This window comes from Hyperoodon ampullatus, assembly GCF_949752795.1.
Source record: "Hyperoodon ampullatus genome assembly, chromosome: 7".
Taxonomy (NCBI): Eukaryota; Metazoa; Chordata; class Mammalia; order Artiodactyla; family Ziphiidae; genus Hyperoodon; species Hyperoodon ampullatus.
This window is the reverse complement of record NC_136920.1, coordinates 32959937-32982565: the sequence shown is the minus strand read 5'-3', so window position 1 is coordinate 32982565 and position 22629 is coordinate 32959937. Positions and strand designations below refer to the sequence as shown.

General features: G+C 33.8%; 1 protein-coding gene across 2 annotated transcripts in view; it reads left to right on the top strand.

Moving 5' to 3' along the window:
• METTL15 (methyltransferase 15, mitochondrial 12S rRNA N4-cytidine) overlaps positions 1–15373 on the top strand; it is a gene marked incomplete at both ends in the record, with an annotated part of 193899 nt that extends 178526 nt beyond the window's left edge. Inside the window, one exon of one of the 2 annotated variants that reach the window (XM_079708765.1) lies at positions 14928–15373. In XM_079708765.1, the coding sequence (XP_079564891.1) occupies positions 14928–15373 (446 nt within the window). The remainder of the gene's footprint in view (positions 1–14927) is intronic. The other variant, XM_079708764.1, reaches the window with a different exon arrangement.
• Positions 15374–22629: the final 7256 nt, after the last annotated feature.

Here is a 22629-nt window from a genome sequence, read left to right as displayed (position 1 = left end):
GGAGAGATTTCCTATACAAGCAGTAGCTGTCTTGCTTTTTGAAGGGATGGTTAAGATGTCAGCAGGCAGAGATGTAGCAGTCAATGAACTAGGAACCTGAAGCTTGAGAAGCAGTGTGAGGAAAGGCCAAGACTGGAGAAGGCATCCCTTTTTTATTGAAAGCATTATTTCCTGCTGTTACTTTACCTTTCTCCCCCCTTTTTTTCATCAGTTAAAGAACTCTAAAGATGGGCTGGCTGCCAGCTCATTCAAGGTGAATCAAATCTCATTAACCAGGTGACAAGTTAGCTCTCACACAATAAGCTATAGGCTTGGATTTTGAAAAGAGAACGTGGGTTATTGTTAAAAATAATATAAATTATTATTGTTGAACGAATATTTCTGTTGCCTAATTATTATTATTCAGTGAAATGTTTTAGAGACAGAATCATGGCAATGATGTTGAAGGTACTACAATTTCTTATTAAAAAAAAAAAAGAATGTGAACATTTATGTAAAGTCCACTGGAAAGCTAATCTCTAGATTAAGATCTAGAGTCCTATGTGCTTCAGACCTATCTCAGAATTTGAAGCTGAGAATGATAATCTAGCAGGTAGGATTTATAAGTTGTTGACTTCATCTCTGTACTCTTTAGATGGAAAATGGACTTTGATGACGGACTTAAATTAACAAGCCAGTATGCTGTATTGCTATATTGCTTACCTGTTTGCATTATTAGTCAGGGTTCATGTCTCTTCATTCTGTTGTGTCACTGAGTAATGGAAAAAGAAATTCATTTTGGAATTATACAAAAACTTGGATTCAAATTTTAGCCCTGCTGTTTACTAGATGTGTGAAATTGGACAAGTTATGTAATCATTCCAATCCTCTTTAAGATAAGGATAATGCTTCCTAACTTATAAGATTGCTGTGATGATTAGAAATTACATTTTAAAACTACCTACCCTTGTGCTAGGCATATGATAGAATTTGACAAAAGCTAATCAATATGAAGAATTTACCTTATCTAGTTGTTGATAGAATCTTCTTCACAAATACATGTAAAAATAATTAAAATTCATGATCGTAGAAAAAATGTAAAATTTTCTTTATTATAAAAGCATTCCCATTTATGTCATACAACATTAAGAAATTCAAGTGAAAACTTTAAAAACCTGTAATACCACTCTACCACCATAGCACACATATAATTTTGCATATTCTCTTTATCTCTTTATTTTTATTTATTATTGCATTTTTTTAGTTGAAATGGTTGAAAGGATATAATTTGGGAGTTCATTCACTTAGTGTTTTATCATGTTACTCATTTTTTATGTCAGTATACTAAGTATCAGTAAGAAATACCATAATTTATTTAATCATATCATCATTATTAGATATTTGGCTTACCTCCTAGTGGAGGCTATTATTGAAAGCTATATAATTAATAAATGCTTTTATGCATATTTAAAGGATTTTGGAGCCGAGAGGGGTATTTCCTTTATAGGCTAAATCCCCTAGGTGAGATTAATGGCATATATATATGCCTTTAGTCCTTGAAACATTGTTTTTCAGAATGAACATACATTCTTCTAGAAACCAGTAACCTTCACTGGACATTATCCAGAACACTGCTCCTAGAACAATTTAGTAGGATAGAGCAGGCAGAAAAATAAAAGATGAGTGGGGGAGGGGTTCACTATTAGATTGGGATATGGTAGGGAGAAAAAGGAGACACTTATAATCTATTATTTAATTAAAATCCATGTGCTATGGGCCTTTGGAGAAATTGATCATCTATTCTTTAATTCAGTAAGACAGTCTATTAGTCTTTCATCAAGCCTGTTATGAGAAAAATGAGAAAACACATAATCCCTGCCTTCTGGGAGTAACACACGATCCTGACTTCTGGAAGCTTATATTTCAGTGGGAGAAATATTTAAGTTTTAAATTTTTTAAAATAATTTCAATACAGTTGAGAAGTGTTCCATTGCAGGTTAAATATGCAACAGGAGGGCAAACAACTTTACCTTGTAGCATGAGGATTAATTATGTGTATATGCTGACCTCACAAGAAAAAGATGGCATTGTTAAATATCTTTTCCTGTTACCATCTCCCAGCTCTGGAAAGTGTGACTGGCCCAACTGAGAGTAGTACTGTATGCCCTATAGATTATTCCTAAAGGTTCAAATGAAGTATCTTATTATGGGTCTTTAATATGCTGGAACCTCCTGCTTAGACTGCTTTGTGTTCACAGTATCTGGCAAATAGTCCTCAATCCTGGTTTGAAGATGCAATAAGTAAATTTAATGTTGACTGCCTAAATAGGTAATAGGAATCATGATTCATTTTGAGCTACCCCATCTATGCTAAGCATTTTAAGACACAGGTAGTGTAGAATTAGCTTTATTGAAAAATAATGTGAGAAAAATATCAATCCTTTTATTTGATATTCTTTTAATTTAATTCTGAGCCATCTTTTTTATTTCATCTCAGTAGGTAATGTTCCTTGTTACCGTTTTGGTTCAAGCCTACAACTCGATGCTTTCCCTATTGTAGGAGGATTTGTAAATCTCAACCACCCAGAGTGAGATCATGTTGTCATCAGACTTAACCTGGTAGGAGTTGGGGATTAGATGAAACTCTGAAGAAGTTTCAAAAGAACCTCACTGAGTAAAGCCAATTTTATCCAGAACCACTGAAGTTCACAGATTTTAATTAACAATTTGAAATTTGTAATATTACTTGAATTTCAGATGGGTGAGAATTTAACCCTACATTAAAGGAGCCCAGGCAAAAGGACACGAGTTACATCACAGAGGCTTATTAAATGTGATGGAAATTCGACAGACGAATGCTGACAAACAGGTGCAAGAGCTGAATTAATTTTTAAACCCTATCACTGAGTAGGAATTGCAGTGCATCACGTTGACAGCCACAGCACATTGCTAATTTCATTCACAAGCTTAAAAATCTCAATATATTTGAACATTTGAATATATTAAATTTTAAAAAGTGTAAGTAGCATAAGGGTATCCCAGAACTAAAAATGATAATTTCTCTCTGGGACCTCAAGTAATTTATCTAGCCAGAAGCATGGTGTTTTTTATGAATGGAATCTATCTTACCGCTTCCACTTACAAATTGTGTTCTATTATTATATATAGTGCAGCCTGTTACTAAGCAAGCTTTTCTCTTTTTTTTTTTTAATATGAAATTCCTTGTGAGTCAGAGGAAGACTGAATATTCACTGCTATAGTTTCCAACTTCTGCTGTCATGCATAAAGGGGTGTTTTTTTGTTTTTTTAAAGGGTTTTTTAAACCAATGCTTCTGATGGTGCTAAGTGGTGATATTCCTGGAGTTAAAGAAAAATATAACAAACCAAAACTAGATAAATGCAGAGCCTTGTTTAGTGGTATTATTAAAGATGGTAAGTTGTAAGCCGAAAACTCAGTAAACTCAATATGTTTTTGCCAGGAATTTACCTACTTTGGAGTCCCTGGTATATTTGAGACTTTGATAGAAGCCCTGCAGTGTCTCCACATAAATCTGCATGTATATACAAAATCTTACAAAGATTTCAGGGATTTTATGAATTTCCACATTCAGAATACCATTTATGGTACATCTTGATCTTTATCTGGGACTGGAAGAATACCTTTATTTAGTGGATTTTCCCCTTTGCCACCTACTGTGCACCAGGCCCTAGACCTGGGACTGGGGATATAAGGAAAATAAGAAAAGGTTTCTGGACTTCTTACAGCCTAGTAGGGGCTAGTAGATAAATAGTATAGAGTAGTAAATAATTTGATAAAAATATCTATTAAAAGGTCATTGCAAAAGCTTCCTGGAGAAGATTGCACCTTAGTGAGTATTAAGGATGAGTAGACATAAATTGTAAGAAGAGGGGAAAGGGCATTCTAGACTGAGAATGAGAGCAAGGAACACTGCCCTGTCATTGGTAAAATTGTGTATTTACAAGAAATGCTTAATAACAAATGTATGGAAAAATATTTCAGTCTTCTTTCAACATTTTTTAAGAAGCTTTAAAGAAAAAAAATAAAAGGATCTGGGTTTAATTTCCCAAGATTTTAGCCATCTGAGCCCTTTATTCCTAATTGTACACAAGCTTGTCCCCTCATTTTGCTTAGCTGGAGAATATTAAGATTCATTTTTAGAACATGAAAAAACTGTAAAGGGCTCCCTTCCTAGCAAGTGAGTCAGGAAAAGCCCAGTATGTACTGCATTGGATGAGTCTAGATTCCTAATCAAAAACATGTAATCAGTACCTGCCCAAAAGTCTTTTTATAATGGCAGCAGTAGCAACTGTTTCTTTTTTAAACCCACTATCAAGAAAGCTGATGAAAAAGAGACAAATGCACAGTCTAATAACCTGAGCTAACAATATATTATTTTCAATGGAACGAAAAGAACAAAAGCCAAAGGTATTCATTACTGTTCCCAGGGTAAGAGATCAGGGCAGTTGCTGCCTTCACCACATGCGCAGTCTTTAGGCTTGACAATGCACATCTCCCCAAGGGAAATGTGGAAAGAAAGCCAAACTCTTGCAACTTGATGCAAAGTGATTTGGGTTCCATTACAACATCTCAGTAAAAGGCTATTCAGGCTTAGAGTAAAGATTCCACACTCATTTTCTCCCAGAAAATGAGATTGTTATACAAACACCAGACATGGAATCAGAGCTTCTGGAAATCACTCTAAACCATGTGATTTCATCTTAACTTCCTTAAATTCTAATCAGGAAAAAGGAGATGAGATAGTTTAGTGAACATACAATCTTAAAATTGTTGCCTTGTTTTGGGCACACTTAAAAACTCAAGAACATCCTTTCTGTTTAGATGAACTAATGCTGATCTGGGCTTCCCTGAATGTGTTTTTCAGATGAACTCGCCAGAAATGTTATGCCTTTCTTCTGGAGAAGTTAGGCTCACTCAGTATTTCAAAAAAGGGGATGTTAGGGTACACTTCATGTTAAAAGGATCTGAGTTCCCATTTGACTCCTGTGAACTTGAGAAGACACATTTTACACCTTTGTTTTTGACCTTTAAATGGAACTAAGGATATTTACTTCTTACCTCTCAGGATTATTATAGGGATTTAATGATGTAATTAAGATATTTGGAAAGTGGTTAACACAAAACCTATTTTCAATATTTTCCAAAGTGTGTTACCCAGCAAACGAGTTCTATGGAATAAATTGTTTTTATTAAAAATTAAAAGTTCTGTTTCAAAAAGTTTGGACAGGGGCTTCCTTGGTGGCGCAGTGGTTGAGGGTCCGCCTGCCGATGCAGGGGACACAGGTTCGTGCCCCGGTCTGGGAAGATCCCACATGCCGCGGAGTGGCTGGGCCTGTGAGCCATGGCCACTGAGCCTGCGCGTCCGGAGCCTGTGCTCCGCAACGGGAGAGGCCACAACAGTGAGAAGCCCGCATATCGCAAAAAAAAAAAAAAAAACCCCCCAAAAAAAAAAAAAAAAAAGTTTGGACATGCTAGGTAAACAAAGTTAAACGGTTGCCTTCAGAGCTTTACCATGCTAATGAGTATTGTGAGTCTCCAAAAAAGGAGTATAACATGCTGCGTTTCTCAGACTTAAAACAGACACATTGATGTTTGGTTAGGAGTGCAAGTGCTATAGTTTACAAGATCACTGTTCTGCAGAACAGTAGTTTGGAAAATGCTGTCTATATGAGGGCCAAAGATCCCTTCCCCCTCCCTCTCCACTCCCCCTCCCCCTCCTCCTTCCCTTAATAGTATGTACAATCCTTCTTTATAACCCTCTTCCCAATATTTATTTATTTATCATTCTCTTCTTTGGGTTTGAATTTCTTGAGGACAAGGACTATGTCTTCATAAACATTTTAATCCCCAGTGTTTACTACATTGTACATAATGAATATTGGCTAAGTGAATGATGCTGTAATTACTGATATACATCATTCAGGATGTAATTACTGGGTTTTTTGGAGCTGTGAAAACAATGGGCCTGGTTTAAAATGACTCCAAATATATTTTATCCTTGTGGAACTGTGCCTAAGAAAGCAGATAACCTGTGCAGAAAAATGTTCCATGAGAACTAAAGCAAAGAAATAAAAAAAGAACAGAGAAAGAATATTATGTGCTTAAAATGCCATAATACAAGTTGTACAGTTAGGTGGCAAGAGGAATCTAGGAGTGTAATTATGGAAAATAATCTCCTGGACAAGTGAGTGCAATCTGGAAGGTTTAGGTTAATGAAATTAGAGTTTTAACTCTTAGCATCAGTTATTATAAGTCAAGGTCAAACTGTAAAAAAAAAATTTTTAATGATTTCTCATTCCTATGCCATGCTAAGTCTTCATACTTTTAAGGCCTAAATACTGCTTAGTAAACTTAGAAGTATGCCATTAATTTGTACATAAGGAAAATTTTAACTTCATTCTGGATGCTGAGGTGTTTTAGTCTGATGCCTAAATCCAATAAGCATTACTCAGATGCTTCAGGGGTTTTCAGAAGCCCTCTATCCTACCTACTGTGCTATTAGTTCAGGATGAAAGTAAAATTAGTTTGGCAGAACCTCAAATTAACCTATCAAATCCCCTCATCACTTATTCCATTTTACAACTGAGAATAATAAATAAGTGTGTGAATGACATTCCTAAAGTGACTACTTTTATGCCAAGTGTGCACTAGGTGCTCCTGAATATTTTCTTTATTTGATTTCAGAATAATCCTCTGAGAAGTGTTATCACCTCATCTTCTAGTGGGGAAACAAACTCAGAAGTTTTGTTATTGTCCCACATCAAACAGCCATAAAAATGTAAAAGATCTTACACTGAGCCTAGTCTCTCCTTTCTAAAGTTTAGCCCTATTTCTGTTACATCATGTCATCTTAATATAATATTATCATTCCTTATGCTTTTCCATAGAGATGGTTAAAATGTGTATGTATAAACACAGGACTTACAAATAGCCTGACCATGGCTTAAGTGAAGACAACTATTCAACTTTAATGAAGGACATGTAAAATATTAATGGAAATACTGTTTCTTGGATGGATTGTTTGATATGATAATGTAAATTTTTCCAGATCAGTTTAGAAATTTACTGCAATTCCAATCAAAATGTTTATCATTATATACTTTATTATTTCTAAATTTAATTTGGAATAATAAGTGAATGAAAATACCCAAAAAAATTTTTAAAAGAAAGATAATGGCATGGGAAAGGGGGACTTACTCCACCTGATAGCAAAATGTACTGGAAAATTTTTAAAAGCTGTAATAATCTGGTATTAGCAGAAAAATAGAGAAATACATCAGTGCAACACAATTGAGAATCCAGAAGCAGATTTGTATCTAAAAATGTAGCATATGATCAAAGCAGTACTTCAAATGAGTAGGGAAATAACATACTATTTCATAAATAGGGCAATTAGCTATGTGGTTTTTAAAAAATAAAGTTAGATCCCTACTTCATACTATACTAAAAATTAAACTTCTTGTGGATCAAATATTTAAATGTAAGAAATAAAACCAGAACTATACCAGAAAAACATACAGTTGGTTATATCTATAATCTTGGAGTGAGAAAAGCCTTCCTAAACTTGACAAAATCTAAAAGACATGAAAAAATTCTATATAGCAGAAAATTCTAAATTTTTATAGAGCAGAAAAAAATCTACAAAGTAAAAAGACAGTCACAATCCAGGAAAAATATTTGTAACTATATATGAGAGGAAAATGCTTTATATCTTTATTTTATAAATAGTTCTGCCAAATCAATAAAGAAAAAAGCAACATCACATTAAGAGTTTGTTCAAGCAGTTCATAGCTAAAATCAAATGGTCATTATATTTGAGAGGATGCCCACTTCTACTAATTGCCAAAGAAATGCAAATTAAAGCAACTATAAGCTATCATTTGCCTACTATTAGACTAGTCAAAGTTACAAAAAGTAATAGTTTCCAGTACTAGTCGAGTACGTGAGGAGGTGGACTCTCTCAAATGCTATTGGTGGAAGTAAACTGGTACAATCTATTTAGACAGTAAATTTAGAAGCATTGATTCAAATTTAAATGGGCATAAACAGCTTTTGACCTAACACTAATTCTACAGGCGTACTATCACAAGTTCACATACAGTTAAAGTATTTTTCCCACATTGTGACTTTTTACTTTGTAGAGGTTTTCTGCCATGTAGAATTTTTTTAAATGTGCAGTTCACATGTTTACTGCAGCATTTTTTTGTGATAGTAAAAATAGAAAACATCCCAAATATTCCTGCTGTGGTGGCAATATGAGCTCCACCAAAGTAGAGACTGCCTCTACCTTAATTACCATTCCCAGTTAGCTGGTACTGTTCTTGACAGTATAAACATTTGTTAAATGAACAAACAAAATGGACTATAATGTGCCTATACAACTGAAATTATTTTTAAAAGTAAGGTAATTAAACAAGTTGCAGTTATTGTACAGATCATTCCCTTTTTACAAATATATATATGTATGCATGTACATACATTTATATACAAGTGTCATATATATCTATTAAGAGAAAAGTTAGAAAGTATACCTCTTGATTGCCTCTTAGGGTGGAATTTAAGTAGTGACATTAACATTTTACTGCATATACTACAGATAATAAATCTTTTTGCTTTTGTTTTTGTTTTTTTAACAATGACTATGTTTATAACTTTAAAGTACAAATACAATCATTCTTTCAATCTACTAACTCTTCTTGCTGTAAAAGATTTATAGCAGTTAACAAAGTCTCTGTTTTCACTGAGTGTGTATTCTAGTGGAGGAAGACAGATGGTAAACAAATAAATATTATCCCTGATAAGGTATTATGAAAAAAAAAAATAAAACCATGTAAGGGGACTCCAGTGACAGGGTGCTATTTTTCTTTTCTAATTCTGCAGTGTTTGAGGAGAGACCTGAGTGAGGTAAGGAGTAACCCATCCAGGTATATATAGGCAGATAGATATTCTTGGTACAGGTCAAAGGACCCAGGATGAACACACCATGAATTAGTTAAGATTACAGAGTTCAATCAGGAGATGAGTTCAGAGAAATGGGGGTGGTGAGAAGCAGAAATTGTATATAACATAGGGACATTTGGCCAAGGTAAGAAGAACTTCAATTCCTATTTCATGTGATAGGAAGATACTAGAGGTTTTGAACCATGGAATGACATCCAATTTTTGTACACAAAAGATCTGTCTGATGACTGTGTGGAAAAGATGATGATGGCTTGGAGTAGGGTGAGAGCAGTGGAACTGGTGTGAAGTGGTAGGGTTCTGGATGCATTCCAGATAAAGAGTTGCCAGAATTTGCTGATATGAGAGGAAGAAAAGAATAAGGATATGAAATTGTCAGGCATTGTAAAATACCACTGCAAACGAGCCTGATCTGGAATGTGAGAATGGAGTGCCTCTAGTGAGGCAGAACACTTCAAATATTTTCTTGAATAGCTAGGGTCGATCTCTTATGTTAGGAATTTTCCCAGCATTACTGTGAGAGAGGTAAGTGCCAATTAATGTCTTAAGGTTATACTGAAATTAGAACTTGTTATCCCACAGTGGGTTTAATGTTCATTTATTCTTAAATATACATTTTTTTAAAAGTGTACTTAACTTGAAAACATCTTAACTTGGTATTGAATGTATATTAGCTTTTAATTTCCCTTTGTAGGAATTTTACTGACATAATTTTGCTATTTTAAGGTATTAGGAGGAAAACAGTTCTGCTATTTTGAAGAACTGAGAAGACTTGTCATTTAGGATTTCAAAGGTGTTAAGAGAAATAGTTAACCTAAAAATCCCAACAATGTTAATTAACTCAATTATAATATTAATTATAATATTAATTAATTAATGCATTCATCTTTGGGGGGAATTTGAACTTAAACCACTGAAGATCTTGATGAATTTTTTTACTGTAAATTTCCAAATCTTACCAATACATTCTCATGTCTTATTTTATTCTGTAAAAGAAAATATGCAAAAATAAACTACACTTTGCACATTTGCTCATTTCAGATAATAAAGGCTTTCAAGCTTGCATGGCCTAAGGTTCAAATTATTTATAGTTGCTCCATTGCATGTGCAAATGATTGATTCATTAAGGACATTACCAGTCAGTATCAGGTATCATTAAATACATGCATACAGTTGTATTGAGACAATGATATTGTTAGCAAATTTAAGAGTTCAGTTGTCCCATTAAAATCATAATTAGGTACGCACAATCATATTTGGCCAAAAAGTAGTATATAGGATGGGGTTTGTTTCATGACATTATTTAAAAAATCTATTCATAATGTTTTCTCAGACTAAAAATATTATGTTCTTCATTTAGTCACTTATTGATGTAACTGAATATTATACTCTTCATATATCCATTCAATGATATGAATGAAACTTTGTAGTTATGGTCCTGGATTTTTATTCATTTATACATATTTTTTTGTTCATTATCTGTTCATTATCTTTTTAACAAACATTTACCGAGTGTTTACTACAGTAGTTTTTAATCTTGGCTGCAAGTCAAAATCCTCTGTAAAGCTTTTTAAAAGTACTGATTCCTGGTGTAATAAACCCCTGAAACTGATTCAATAGGTCTGGACTTAAGCCAAGCATCTTTATTTTTTCAAAAGCTCCACAGGTGACTCTGATGTGCAGTCAAAGTTAAGAATCATAAGCTTCTCTATTAAGCAGTAGGGATATGAATTAACATGAAATAGTTCCTGTTCACAAGGAGATCAGAGTCGAATGAGTAAGACAGGCAAGCAAACTAGTAATCACGGTAGTGTGATAAGTGCTATGTGAAGAGTAAGCACACCTCTTCCCACTTAGAACTAATATACATTGGCCTGGTGTGAAGTAAATCTGTTGATGGACTATAAACCAGAAAAAGGAGATTTTCTCTCAGTACCAAACCAAATGACCCAAATTGTGATTGAGTCCATATTTTATCTTACCTGCTCTCTGCCTTAATCAAATGAATTAGCCATACAAGACTTTGTGATTAAGCTCAGGAAATGGAAAAACAGAGAGACCAGTTTCTATTTCTGATAACAGGATGTGGGAGGTGAGAAAGCAGTGAAGGATTGCAAAACAGCCAGCTACTCAGAGTCAGGGAGCATGTTTCACTAATATTTTTCTTCCTATGGCCTAAATCAGATTCCAGATCATAGGTAGGCATTGGTTCTGGTATAGTTTTTGAATCTTTTTTCCTGATGACCTGTAGGCAAATGTTCCTACCTAGTCTATGCATACCTAAGAACTCTGTAGCAGAGTTGCTCTATGACCAGTGACTTTCACAAGGAAACCCTTTTTTGCTACCTCAGAGGCACAGGATATTTACTGATTGTCTTTAAAGTTTCCAATTCAGACAAAGAATCTTGCTTAATTCTTGATAGCAGTATTGTCTTTTCTTATATTCTTGTCTGTTTGTAACAATGCCAGTTGATGTTTTTACTACTTTAATTTTCATTACCATATGCTATTTTATATACTTTTGTTTCTTTATTTCATTTTACACAATCTGCATTGTCAACCTCTCTTCCCATAAATTACAGACACAAAAGTGCCAGTATAAAGTAGGGGAGGATATGTGCCTTTCATCCCCAGAGCAGCACCAAAAAGCTGCACGAAACACGTTGCCCATTTCAGTCCCTTGTCATCTCTCTAAAAATGGGACCTGAGGAGGCTGACAGGACCACACCTAGAAATCCTTCCCAAGAAATCCAGTGGACATAGTCCATATTAGAATTCCCTAAACAAAAGTAAGAAAACCCCAGAAGGAAAGCTTCATGGAATGTAGTTATCCTATTATCTTCAGGATCATCCATTTCTAAATATAAACAAAAGCTCTTATTTTCTTTCTCCATGATATGATATTGACAAGGCCTAATTAGACCTTATAAAAACAAGCTTATCTGGTCACAGTGGTGTTAATTTGTGAGCTCCAGATTCATAGTGTGGATGTACTTAATGTGAACATGAATTATATAAACTTGACATTGCATAGTATAAAATGTTAATAAAGTCTCACTTTATATGAACACTTTGAAATAAAAACAGATTTCTTCAATTAAAAGAATCAGGAAACTCATAGTTTCATAACTAGCTGGCTGAATTAATTATAAACTATAATTATAGCAGAGGAAGGTGCCATTTTAGCTGGTAAACAGAAATGCCTACCATACTTTGTCATGTCAAATGAACCAATGCCATTGTTTATATTAGAATTTCTATGGGGATTTCAGACATTACTTTGTTATTTTAACATTTCCTATTTGTATTAGCTTTCAAAAACATTTAAAGATAATATCAAGGAAGTGTTAATTAAGCTCTCTGCTTTTCTATCATTTCATCAGTTTAGTTAACACATATCCAGGCATGGCTAATTCAGAGTGCTATGTTAAAAACCACATCCTCAAATATATGTCTTTGAAATGTGATAAAATGCAAAGAAAGCTAAGCAGTTACCATGTTGAGCCATGGTTTTAATTTCTACAAAGTATTAGAGATGATAAGAAAAACAAGTTTTTAAGCCTTAAAGCAAAAATATCCTACAGTGTTTGTTGATCCATATGCTCCATGAATGTTTACCTCCTATTTTACATTAAAATCCATATACATTAAAATGTATTTTATATTACATTTCTCCTTTGAAAAAATTAGCGTTGAATTAGGCAAGGTTTGAATCACGTAAGGACTTCAGGAATGCAACCTTCTTGAAGCGTTCTCTAAATCCAACCTCTAAATCGTGAATAATTGCATGTTTGTTCAGATCCTTAGAATGTTTTGAAATACATTGCCCAGTGACCAAAACTCTTTCCCAGAAAATGGAGAAGTTGAATAGCAAAGGGAAAGAAGTTGACCTCCCTCCTCAGCTTTGACTTTGGCATTTTGTTTCTGAGAGACCTGGTTGTTGGAAGATAAATTCCCTAATGTCTAACGTTTTCTAGCCTTTCAGCAAAGTAGATTTTGTAGAGGAAGAGTGAACCATAACACTGATTTGGTTAATGTCAGGCTGCCGAGTTCTCAGCTCTGTGGTACAGGTAAAATATTATTTCTCCCCTTCTCTGATCCAATTTCCTAAGAAGATTAATCAGATGTGTCTTAATGTACTTTACTACCAGAGCTACAGATTACTAAATGTGAACTGTTATTAAATTGTGAGATTCCCTTATATGTGCTGAATAAAAGAGGTTTGTCAGATATATATTTTATGGTTTTAGTGTTTACTCTTAGGTCCATGATCCATTTTGAATTAATTTTTGTGTATGGTGTGGAGTAAGGGTTGAAGTTCATTTTATTTTGTACAAATAATCACTTTCATTGAAAATCTGTTCCTTCTCCATTGAATTAACTTGACATTTTGGAGAAAACATAATTGCCTATATAAATGTGGGTCATTTTTCTGAGGCATGTAAATTTTTGGAACTATGTTATTTGGTGCATATGCAGTTGTAATTGTATCTTCCTGCTGTCTTGATCATTTTCCTCAATAATAAAGGTTTATTTTGTGGTCTAACAATTCTTCTTTTTAAAAGTTTATTTTGTCTAATGGTAGTATAGTCTCTCTGGGGGTTTTTATGCTTAATCTCTACATGGTATACTTTTTCACAGCCTCTTGCTTACTTTTATTTGTGTTTTTATATTTAATGTGCATTTCTGTAAACAATGTATAATTAGGTCTTGCTAGTTTTCAGTCAGCCTCTAAGTTTTTATTGGAGTGTTTAGTACCCTTACATTTCATGTGATTATTTTTATATTTGGATTTATTGTCTGCCATTTTGCTATTTGTCTTCTCTTTGTCTCATTTTTATTTTCCTGTTCTTCTGCCTTCTTTTGTGTTAAACAATATTTTGTGGATTATTTTTATTCTGTATTCACTTATTAGCTTTATTTCTTTGCATTATTTTTTGTTATTGCTCTAGGGACCACAATATGCAACTTTAACTTCCAGTAAAATATAAGAACCTTGTACTAGTGTAGTTTCATTTACACACTCTCATCCTTTGTGCTGTTGCTGTCATATACTATACATATCTATATCTATATTATAAAACCAAGAATGTTATGTTATAATTTTACTTAGAGTCTTGCCTTTAAAGAAATTAAGAATGACAGAAAGACAGTCCTGTCTTTTAAGAAATTAAGAGAATTATTTCTTATCTTCATATCATATCACTCATATTTTCATTACCCTCTCTCTATCCAAGTTATCACCTGATGTTATTTTATTTCAGCCTGAAGTATTTCCTTTTGCATTTCTTAAATTTAGAGCTGTTAGCAATGAATTTTCTCATTTTTAAATTTATTTGAAAATGTCTTTGAACCTTTAATTTTGAAGAATGGTTCTAAAATAGCTTTCTTGGAAGACAGAGTTTTTTTCCTCAACAATTTGAATGTTATTCCAGTATCTTATAGACTCCATTATCCTAATGAGAGATTAGCTGTTAATCATATTTTTGTTCCCCTATGTAATATATTGTTTTCCTGTGTTATATTCAAGATTTTTCTTATTATCTTCAGCTTGTAGTAGTTTGATCATGATGCATCTAGGTGCAGTTTTCTTTGTTTATTCTATTTGAGGTCCATTGAATTTTTTGTAGCTGAGAGTTAATATTTTTCATCAAAGTTAGGAAGTTTTTCATTATTATTTCTTCAAATATTTGTTCACCTTTTTCTCTTTCTCTGCTCTTGTTTGACTCCATTTACCCTTAAGAGTTCTGAAAGATGTTTCTGACAGAACAGTTTTAAACTTTGATGGAAGGCTCGGAAATAAAATGGAGATGTATGGATGAAATGACAGTTTTCTAAGGAAACTTAGTTCCTTAAATATACACACAACACAACCCAGTAAATTTACAGTGGAAAATATTAATGTTACCTATTTGTCCTCTTTTCCTGTTTTTACAAAATCTGTTTGTAGGTGCATTTCCTCCCTCTGCTACTTATGCACGAAAAGACTTGCTACAACGATCTACCCATATCGCTACCAAGACTTTCCAAGCTTTTCGCATATTTGTGAACAATGAGCTCAATGAACTTTACACAGGACTGAAGACAGCTCAGAAGTTTCTGAGACCTGGTGGTCGCCTTGTTGCCCTCTCCTTCCATTCACTGGAGGATCGCATCATCAAACGATTCCTGCTTGGGATAAGCATGACAGAAAGGTTTAACCTAAGTGCTAGACAGAAGGTGGTACAAAAATCACAGTTGGGTTCAGATCATGAAAACACAGAAGGATTCTCTATAGGAAGGGCCCCTTTAATGTGGAAAGTGATGCATAAGAAGGTACTTACTCCGGCAGATCAAGATGTACAAGATAACCCCAGAGGACGCTCAGCCAAGCTTAGAGCAGCTATCAAATTATGAGAAAGTTATCATCATCTGATTCTTCAAGTTCTTCCTCACAGTTTCTCGTGTAATATTCCTGAACAGCCTAATATAAGAAAGTGTGGGATATAGAGAGATACGTACTATATATGTGTGGAAATAGGGGGTATTTAGCATTATTTTGTCAAAAAGAAAATGTAGGAAATATTAGCATGACACAGATAGCTCAATTCAAGATGCAGCAGTGTCTCAAAACTGGAAAAATTGTTTATCTTAGCATTATATTTGACTTTTGAAATGCAGTCCTTTCTCTAACCAGGAATTTTTTTAAAAAAGAAGAAGAAGAAGAAGAAGAGAAGAATATGTGTATTTACTTAACTATGTAAATTCAAGCTGTCAAAAGAGAGATTATAATTATATCTGCATGCCCAAATTCTGAATTTAGATATTCAGATTTGCAAGACTGTCTATAACTCAAATAATTAATAATGATCATAAAATGAATTTTAATTTTCCTACTTGGGAATAATTAATCACTACTATAGCTTTCTCAAATATAGGTACTATGAAAATTTAAAAATATTCAAGTATTATTTTAAAAATGCATTATACTGATAAATTTCATTACTGAAATTACAGTGTTCATTGTTTTAAAGGGATTTTTCAGTATGATATGTGCCATGTTTTCATATATTAGAAACTAACAATGTAGAATTGCTCTAATAGCTCTCACAGAGAATGTTTCACAAAACTTACATTTAAAGTCAATTGTGTTTATTTTAATAATACCCCAGAATTCTTTTGATAAATAAAAATCTCTCATAATTTGAATCCTGCAATTTTAAATTGGGCTATTCAAAATATGCAAAGTCTATTTGAAATGGAAAAGTATGTTATCTCTTCCAGATACTAAAACCAATGTAATGATTGTATTTACAAATAGTAGCTGTAACTGTAAAATGTTTATTCAGGTGAAGTTCACGTGGAAGAGGATTCTTTAACAAATTAATGAAATTGATTCAGTATTCACATAACTTTTTATACATAAATATGCACTTCTAAATTATTCAGTTATGCAGCAAGTACTGAACTAGGCAAAGAAACAAAAGGCGAGTAAAATACACATAGCCCATAGTATCAGTCCTGTGGAGTTTATAGTCTAGCTGAGAAGAGCAATGGTAGTTAAATAATCATAAATATTAGTATAAAATTGACAAAATGGTAAGGGCTATAATGAAGTAGTACAAGGTACCATAAGTATATCTAGTAGGGATTTCATCTACTGAAGGAAACCAGGTCTGACAACATGATGCTTGATTTGTGACTTGAAGGATGAATAAGAGATAATTAGTAAAAGGATACATGGGCATGTTCATTAAAGGTGCATGTAAATGATTGTTTCTTAAGTAATTTCCCTTGAAGTCATATTTATATTATTAATTTGCTCAGTAAACTATTTATTCAAATACAGGAAAAATTCATCTTCTCAATTATGATTACAAACTCTAAGTTGGTGAATCCAGTGAATAAAATATCAACATAACTATATGGGCAAAAGATAAGAATTAAATACTTGAATTTACCTCAGACTTACTTTATCTACCTCTGTAAACTTTAGCTTTAGTTCCCAAGTTTGTTTACCACTTGTAATTTACAGACTTTATTCAGATGTGAACAATTCTGCAGTGAAATCAGAATTAGAAAATATTCTAGGGAGCAGTATGCTCAAATTAGAAACAAATGAAAGTACCTAGCTTAATCTCCTCAGTCCTTCCTGAAGAATTTTGTAAGTTCCTCTTTGTATGTACATCATATTTGTGAATGAGAATGATTCTCAAAGGTAAGTGCCCATCTGAGTATCTGATCAGAATATAAAAGATCGCATATAATATTCAACAATGATTCACCTATTTCATCAATCATTTTTGGATGCTATATAATACAGGAATCTTTTCATTAATGTTAAATGGAAATTGACTGCCCTGGGTTGGACGGCATCCTTCCAAACTTCATGTCCTTTCCAAAACCTCATAATGTGACCTTATGTGGAAATATGGCTATTGCAGATGTAAGTAGTTAAGAGGAGGTCATACTGGAACAGGGAAGACCCTTAATCCAATATGTCTGTGTCATTATAAGAAGAGGAGAAGAGAGAGACACAGGGAAGAATGCCACAAGAAGGTAGAGGCAGAAATTGAACTGGTATATTTACAAGCCAAGGGACACCAAGAATTTCTGGCAACCATAAGAAGCTAGGAGAGAAGCATGGAATAGATTCTCCCTCATAGACTTTAGTAGGAACTAATAACTCGGCTGACACCTTGGTTTCAGACTTCCAAGCTCCGGAACAGTGACAGAATAAATTTCTGCTATTTTATGCCAGCCAATCTGTGGTAATTTATTACGACAGCCCTAAGGAACTAATACTCTGACCAAATATATATATATATATATATATATATATATATATATCTTGAAAAATATGCATGAAGAAAAAATCATACTTCAATAAACACAAAATAGGTTTCAAAATGTTGTAGTGTAAAAATATATTAGCTTTTTTCTGTAATTAGGCTGTTTGCTACAATCATTCTTACCTGCCTCTTAGTCTTAGTTGTAGGATGCATAATAAAATACATGAATAAGTTTCAAATTGTTAACTCTGGAGAATGCTTTAGGGAAATTCATACAATACATATAGAAAATAAAACAGATTATTGAAATGAATACATTTTAGTACATTTTATTGGAAAAGTACATTACTTTTCCAATAAAATATAAACTATATAAAACAAGCAGTTGTTTTACATTTCAGAATCTTTGTATAGACTGCTCTCTACCAATCATTTTAATATAACATCCATCCCATTGTGTAGGACATCACTTAACAGGTTTTAGTTCATTGCTTATTAAGAAATGAAATTTAATAACCACATAATTTTTAATTGATATCCCTATTTTGTATATTCATTTCATTTTGACAATTATATGTTAGTTATGTAATCTTTTAGAAATTTCTAGGATAATTTTTTGGGGGTAATTTTTGGGCTATATCGTATCTATATTTTTTTTTCTACTTCATGTAATATGTGATATCTATATATTTTTTCTATTTCATGTAATATGTCATATATGGTTTGTGCTTAAATTCATTTATATTGAACTATTTATTATCTTACAACCAATAGTTTATAAGAGAATACAGGGCTTCCCTGGTGGCGCAGTGGTTGAGAGTCCGCCTGCCGATGCAGGGGACATGGGTTCGTGCCCCGGTCTAGGAGGATCCCACATGCCACAGAGCAGCTGGGCCTGTGAGCCATGGATGCTGAGCCTGCGTGTCTGGAGCCTGTGCTCTGCAATGGGAGAGGCCACAACAGTGAGAGGCCCGCGTACCGCAAAAAAAAAAAAAAAACTATGTCTAAGTGGTTTTTTTTTTGAATTATTGAATGTTATTTTTTTTATACAGCAGGTTCTTATTAGTTATCCATTTTATACATATTAGTGTACATATGTCAATCCCAATCTCCCAGTTCATCACAACAACAACACCACCACCCCCCTCCGCTTTCCCCCCTTGGTGTCCATACGTTTGTTCTCTACATGTGTCTCAGTTTCTGCCCTGCAAACCGGTTCATCTGTACCATTTTTCTAGGTTCCACATATACGTGTTAACATACGATATTTATTTTTCTCTTTCTGACTTACTCTGTGTGACAGTCTGTAGGTCCATCCACATCTCTACAAATGACCCAATTTCATTCCTTTTTATGGCTGAGTAATATTCCATTGTATATATTTACCACATCTTATTTATCCATTCATCTGTCAATAGGTATTTAGGTTGCTTCCATGCCCTGGCTACTGTAAATAGTGCTGCTATGAACATTGAGGTGCATGTGTCTTTTTGAATTATGGTTTCCTCTGGGTATAAGCCCAGTAGTGGGATTGCTGGGTCATATGGTAATTCAGTTTTTACTTTTTTAAGGAACCCCCATACTGTTCTCCATAGTGGCTGTATCAATTTACATTCCCACCAACAGTGCAAGTGGGGTCCCTTTTCTCCACACCCTCTCCAGCATTTATTGTTTCTAGATTTTCTGATGATGTACATTCTAACTTCTGTGAGATGATACCTCATTGTAGTTTTGATTTGCATTTTTCTGATAATTAGTGATGTTGAGCAGCTTCTCATGTGCTTCTTGGTCACCAGTATGTCTTCTTTGGGGAAATGTCTATTTAGGTCTTCTGCCCATTTTTGAATTGGGTTTTTTGTTTTTTTAATATTGACCTGCATGAGCTGTTTATATACTATGGAAATTAATCCTTTGTCCATTGATTCATTTGCAAATATTTTCTCCCATTCTGACGGTCTTTTTTCGTATTGTTTGTATTTTCCTTTGCTTTGCAAAAGCTATTAGGTTTCATTAGGTCCCATTTGTTTATTTTTGTTTTTATTCTCATTTCTCTAGGGGGTGGGTCAAAAAGGATCTTGCGGTGCACGAACACATCATAGGGTGTTCTACCTATGTTTTCTCTAAGAGTTTTATAGTGTCTGATCTTACATGTACGTCTCTAATCCATTTTGAGTTTATTTTTGTGTATGGTGTTAGGGAGTGTTTTAATTTCATTCTTTTACATGTAGCTGTCCAATTTTCCCAGCACCACTTATTGAAGAGACTGTCTTTTCTCCATTGTATATCCTTGCCTCCTTTGTCATAGATTAGTTGGCCATGGGTGTGTGGGTTTATCTCTGGGCTTTCTATCCTGTTCCATTGATCTATATTTCTGTTTTTGTGCCAGTACCATATTGTCTTGATTGCTGTAGCTTTCTAGTATAGTCTGAAGTCAGGGAGTCTGATTTCTCCAGCTCCACTTTTTCCCTCAAGACTGCTTTGGCTATACGGGGTCTTTCGTGTCTTCATACAAATTTTAAGAGTTTTTTGTTCTAGTTCTGTAAAAAAATGCCATTGGTAATTTGATAGGGGTTGCATTGAGTCTGTAGATTGCTTTGGGTAGTATAGTCATTTTCACAGTATTGATTCTTCCAATCCAAGAACATGGTACATCTCTCCATCTGTTTATATCATCTATAATTTCTTTCATCTGTGTCTTATAGTTTTCTGCATACAGGTCTTTTGTCTCCTTAGGTGGGTTTATTCCTCGTTATTTTATTATTTTTGTTGCAGTGGTAAATGGGAGTGTTCCCTGAATTTCTCTTTCAGATTTTTCATCAATAGTGTATAGGAATGCAAGAGATTTCTGTGCATTAATTTTGTATCCTGCAACTTTATCAAATTCATTGATTATCTCTAATAGTTTTCTGGGGCATCTTTAGGAGTCTCTACGTATAGTATCATGTCATCTGCAAACAGTAACAGTTTTACTTCTATTCCAAATTGTATTCCTTTTATTTCTTTTTCTTTTCTGATTGCTGTGGCTAGGGCTTCCAAAACTATGTTGAATTATAGTGGTGAGAGTGGACATCCTTGTCTTGTTCCTGATCTTAGAGAAAATACTTTGAGTTTTTCACCATTCAGATTGATGTTTGCTGTGGGCTTGTCATATATGGCCTTATTATGTTGAGGTAGGTTCCCTCTATGCCCACTATCTGGAGAGTTTTTATCATAAATGCATGTTGAATTCTCTCAAAAGCTTTTTCTGCATCTATTGAGAAGATCATATAGATTTTATTCTTCAGTTTGTTACTATGGTGTATCACATTGATTGATTTGCTTATATTGAAGAATCCTTGCATCCCTGGGATAAATCCCTCTTGATCATGGTGTATGATCCTTTTAATGTGTTGTTGGATTCTGTTTGCTAGTATTTTGTTGAGGATTTTTGCATCTATATTCATCAGTGATATTGCTATGTAATTTTCTTTTTTTGTAGTATCTTTGTCCGGTTTTGGTATCAGGGTGATGGTGGCCTCATAGAACAAGTTTGGAAGTGTTCCTTCCTCTGCAATTTTTTTGAAGAATTTGAGAAGGATGGGTGTTAACTGTTCTCTAAGTGTTTGATAGAATTCACCTGTGAAGCCATCTGGTCCTGTATTTTTGTTTGTTGGAAAAGTTTTAATCACAGTTTCAATTTCATTATTTGTGATTGGTCTGTTCATATTTTCTATTTCTTCCTGGTTCAGTCTTGAAAGGTTATACCTTTCTAAGAATTTGTCCATTTCTTCTAGGTTTTCCATTTTATTGGCATAGATTTGCTTGTAGTAGTCTCTTAGGATGCTTTGTATTTCTGCAGTGTCTGTTGTAACTTCTCCTTTTTCATTTCTGTTTTATTGATTTGAGTCCTCTCCCTCTTTTTCTTGATGACTCTGGCTAATGGTTTATCAATTTGTTTATCTTCTCAAAGAACCAACTTTTAACTTTATTGATCTTTGCTATTGTTTTCTTTGTTTCTATTTCATTTATTTCTGCTCTGATCTTTATGATTTCTTTCCTTGTGCTAACTTTGGGTTTTCTTTGTTCTTCATTCTCTAGTTCCTTTATGTGTAAGGTTAGATTGTTTATTTGAGATTTTTCTTGTTTCTTGATGTAGGCTTGTATTGCTATAAACTTCCGTCTTAGAACTGCTTTTTCTGCATCCCGTAGGTTTTGGATCATCGTGTTTTCATTGTCATTTGTCTCTAGGTATGTTTTAGATTTCCTTTTTGCTTTCTTCAGTGATCTCTTGGTTATTTAGTAACGTATTGTTTAGCCTCCATGTGTTTGTGTTAGTTACATTTTTTTCCCTATAATTGATTTCTGATCTCATAGTGTTGTGGCCTAGAAAAGATGCTTGATATGATTTCAGTTTTCTTAAATTTACTGAGGCTTGATTTGTGACCCAAGATGTGGTCTATCCTGGAGAATGTTCTGTGTGCACTTGAGAAGAAAGTGTAATCAGCTGTTTTTGGATGAAATGTCCTATAAATATCAGTTAAGTCTATCTGGTCTATTGAGTCATTTAAAGCTTGTGTTTCCTTATTTATTTTCATTTTGCATGATCTGTCCATTGGTGAAAGTTGGGTATTAAAGTCCCCTACTATTATTGTGCTACCGTCGATTTCCCCTTTTATGATTGTTAGCATTTGCCATATGTATTGAGGTGCTCCTATGTTGGGTGCATATGTATATATAATTGTTACATCTTCTTTTTGAATTGATCCTTTGATCATTATGTAGTGTCCCTCCTTGTCTCGTGTAACATTCTTTATTTTCAAGTCTATTTTATGTGATATGAGTATTGCTACTCCAGCTTTCTTTTGATTTCCATTTGCATGGAATATCCTTTTTCCATCCCCT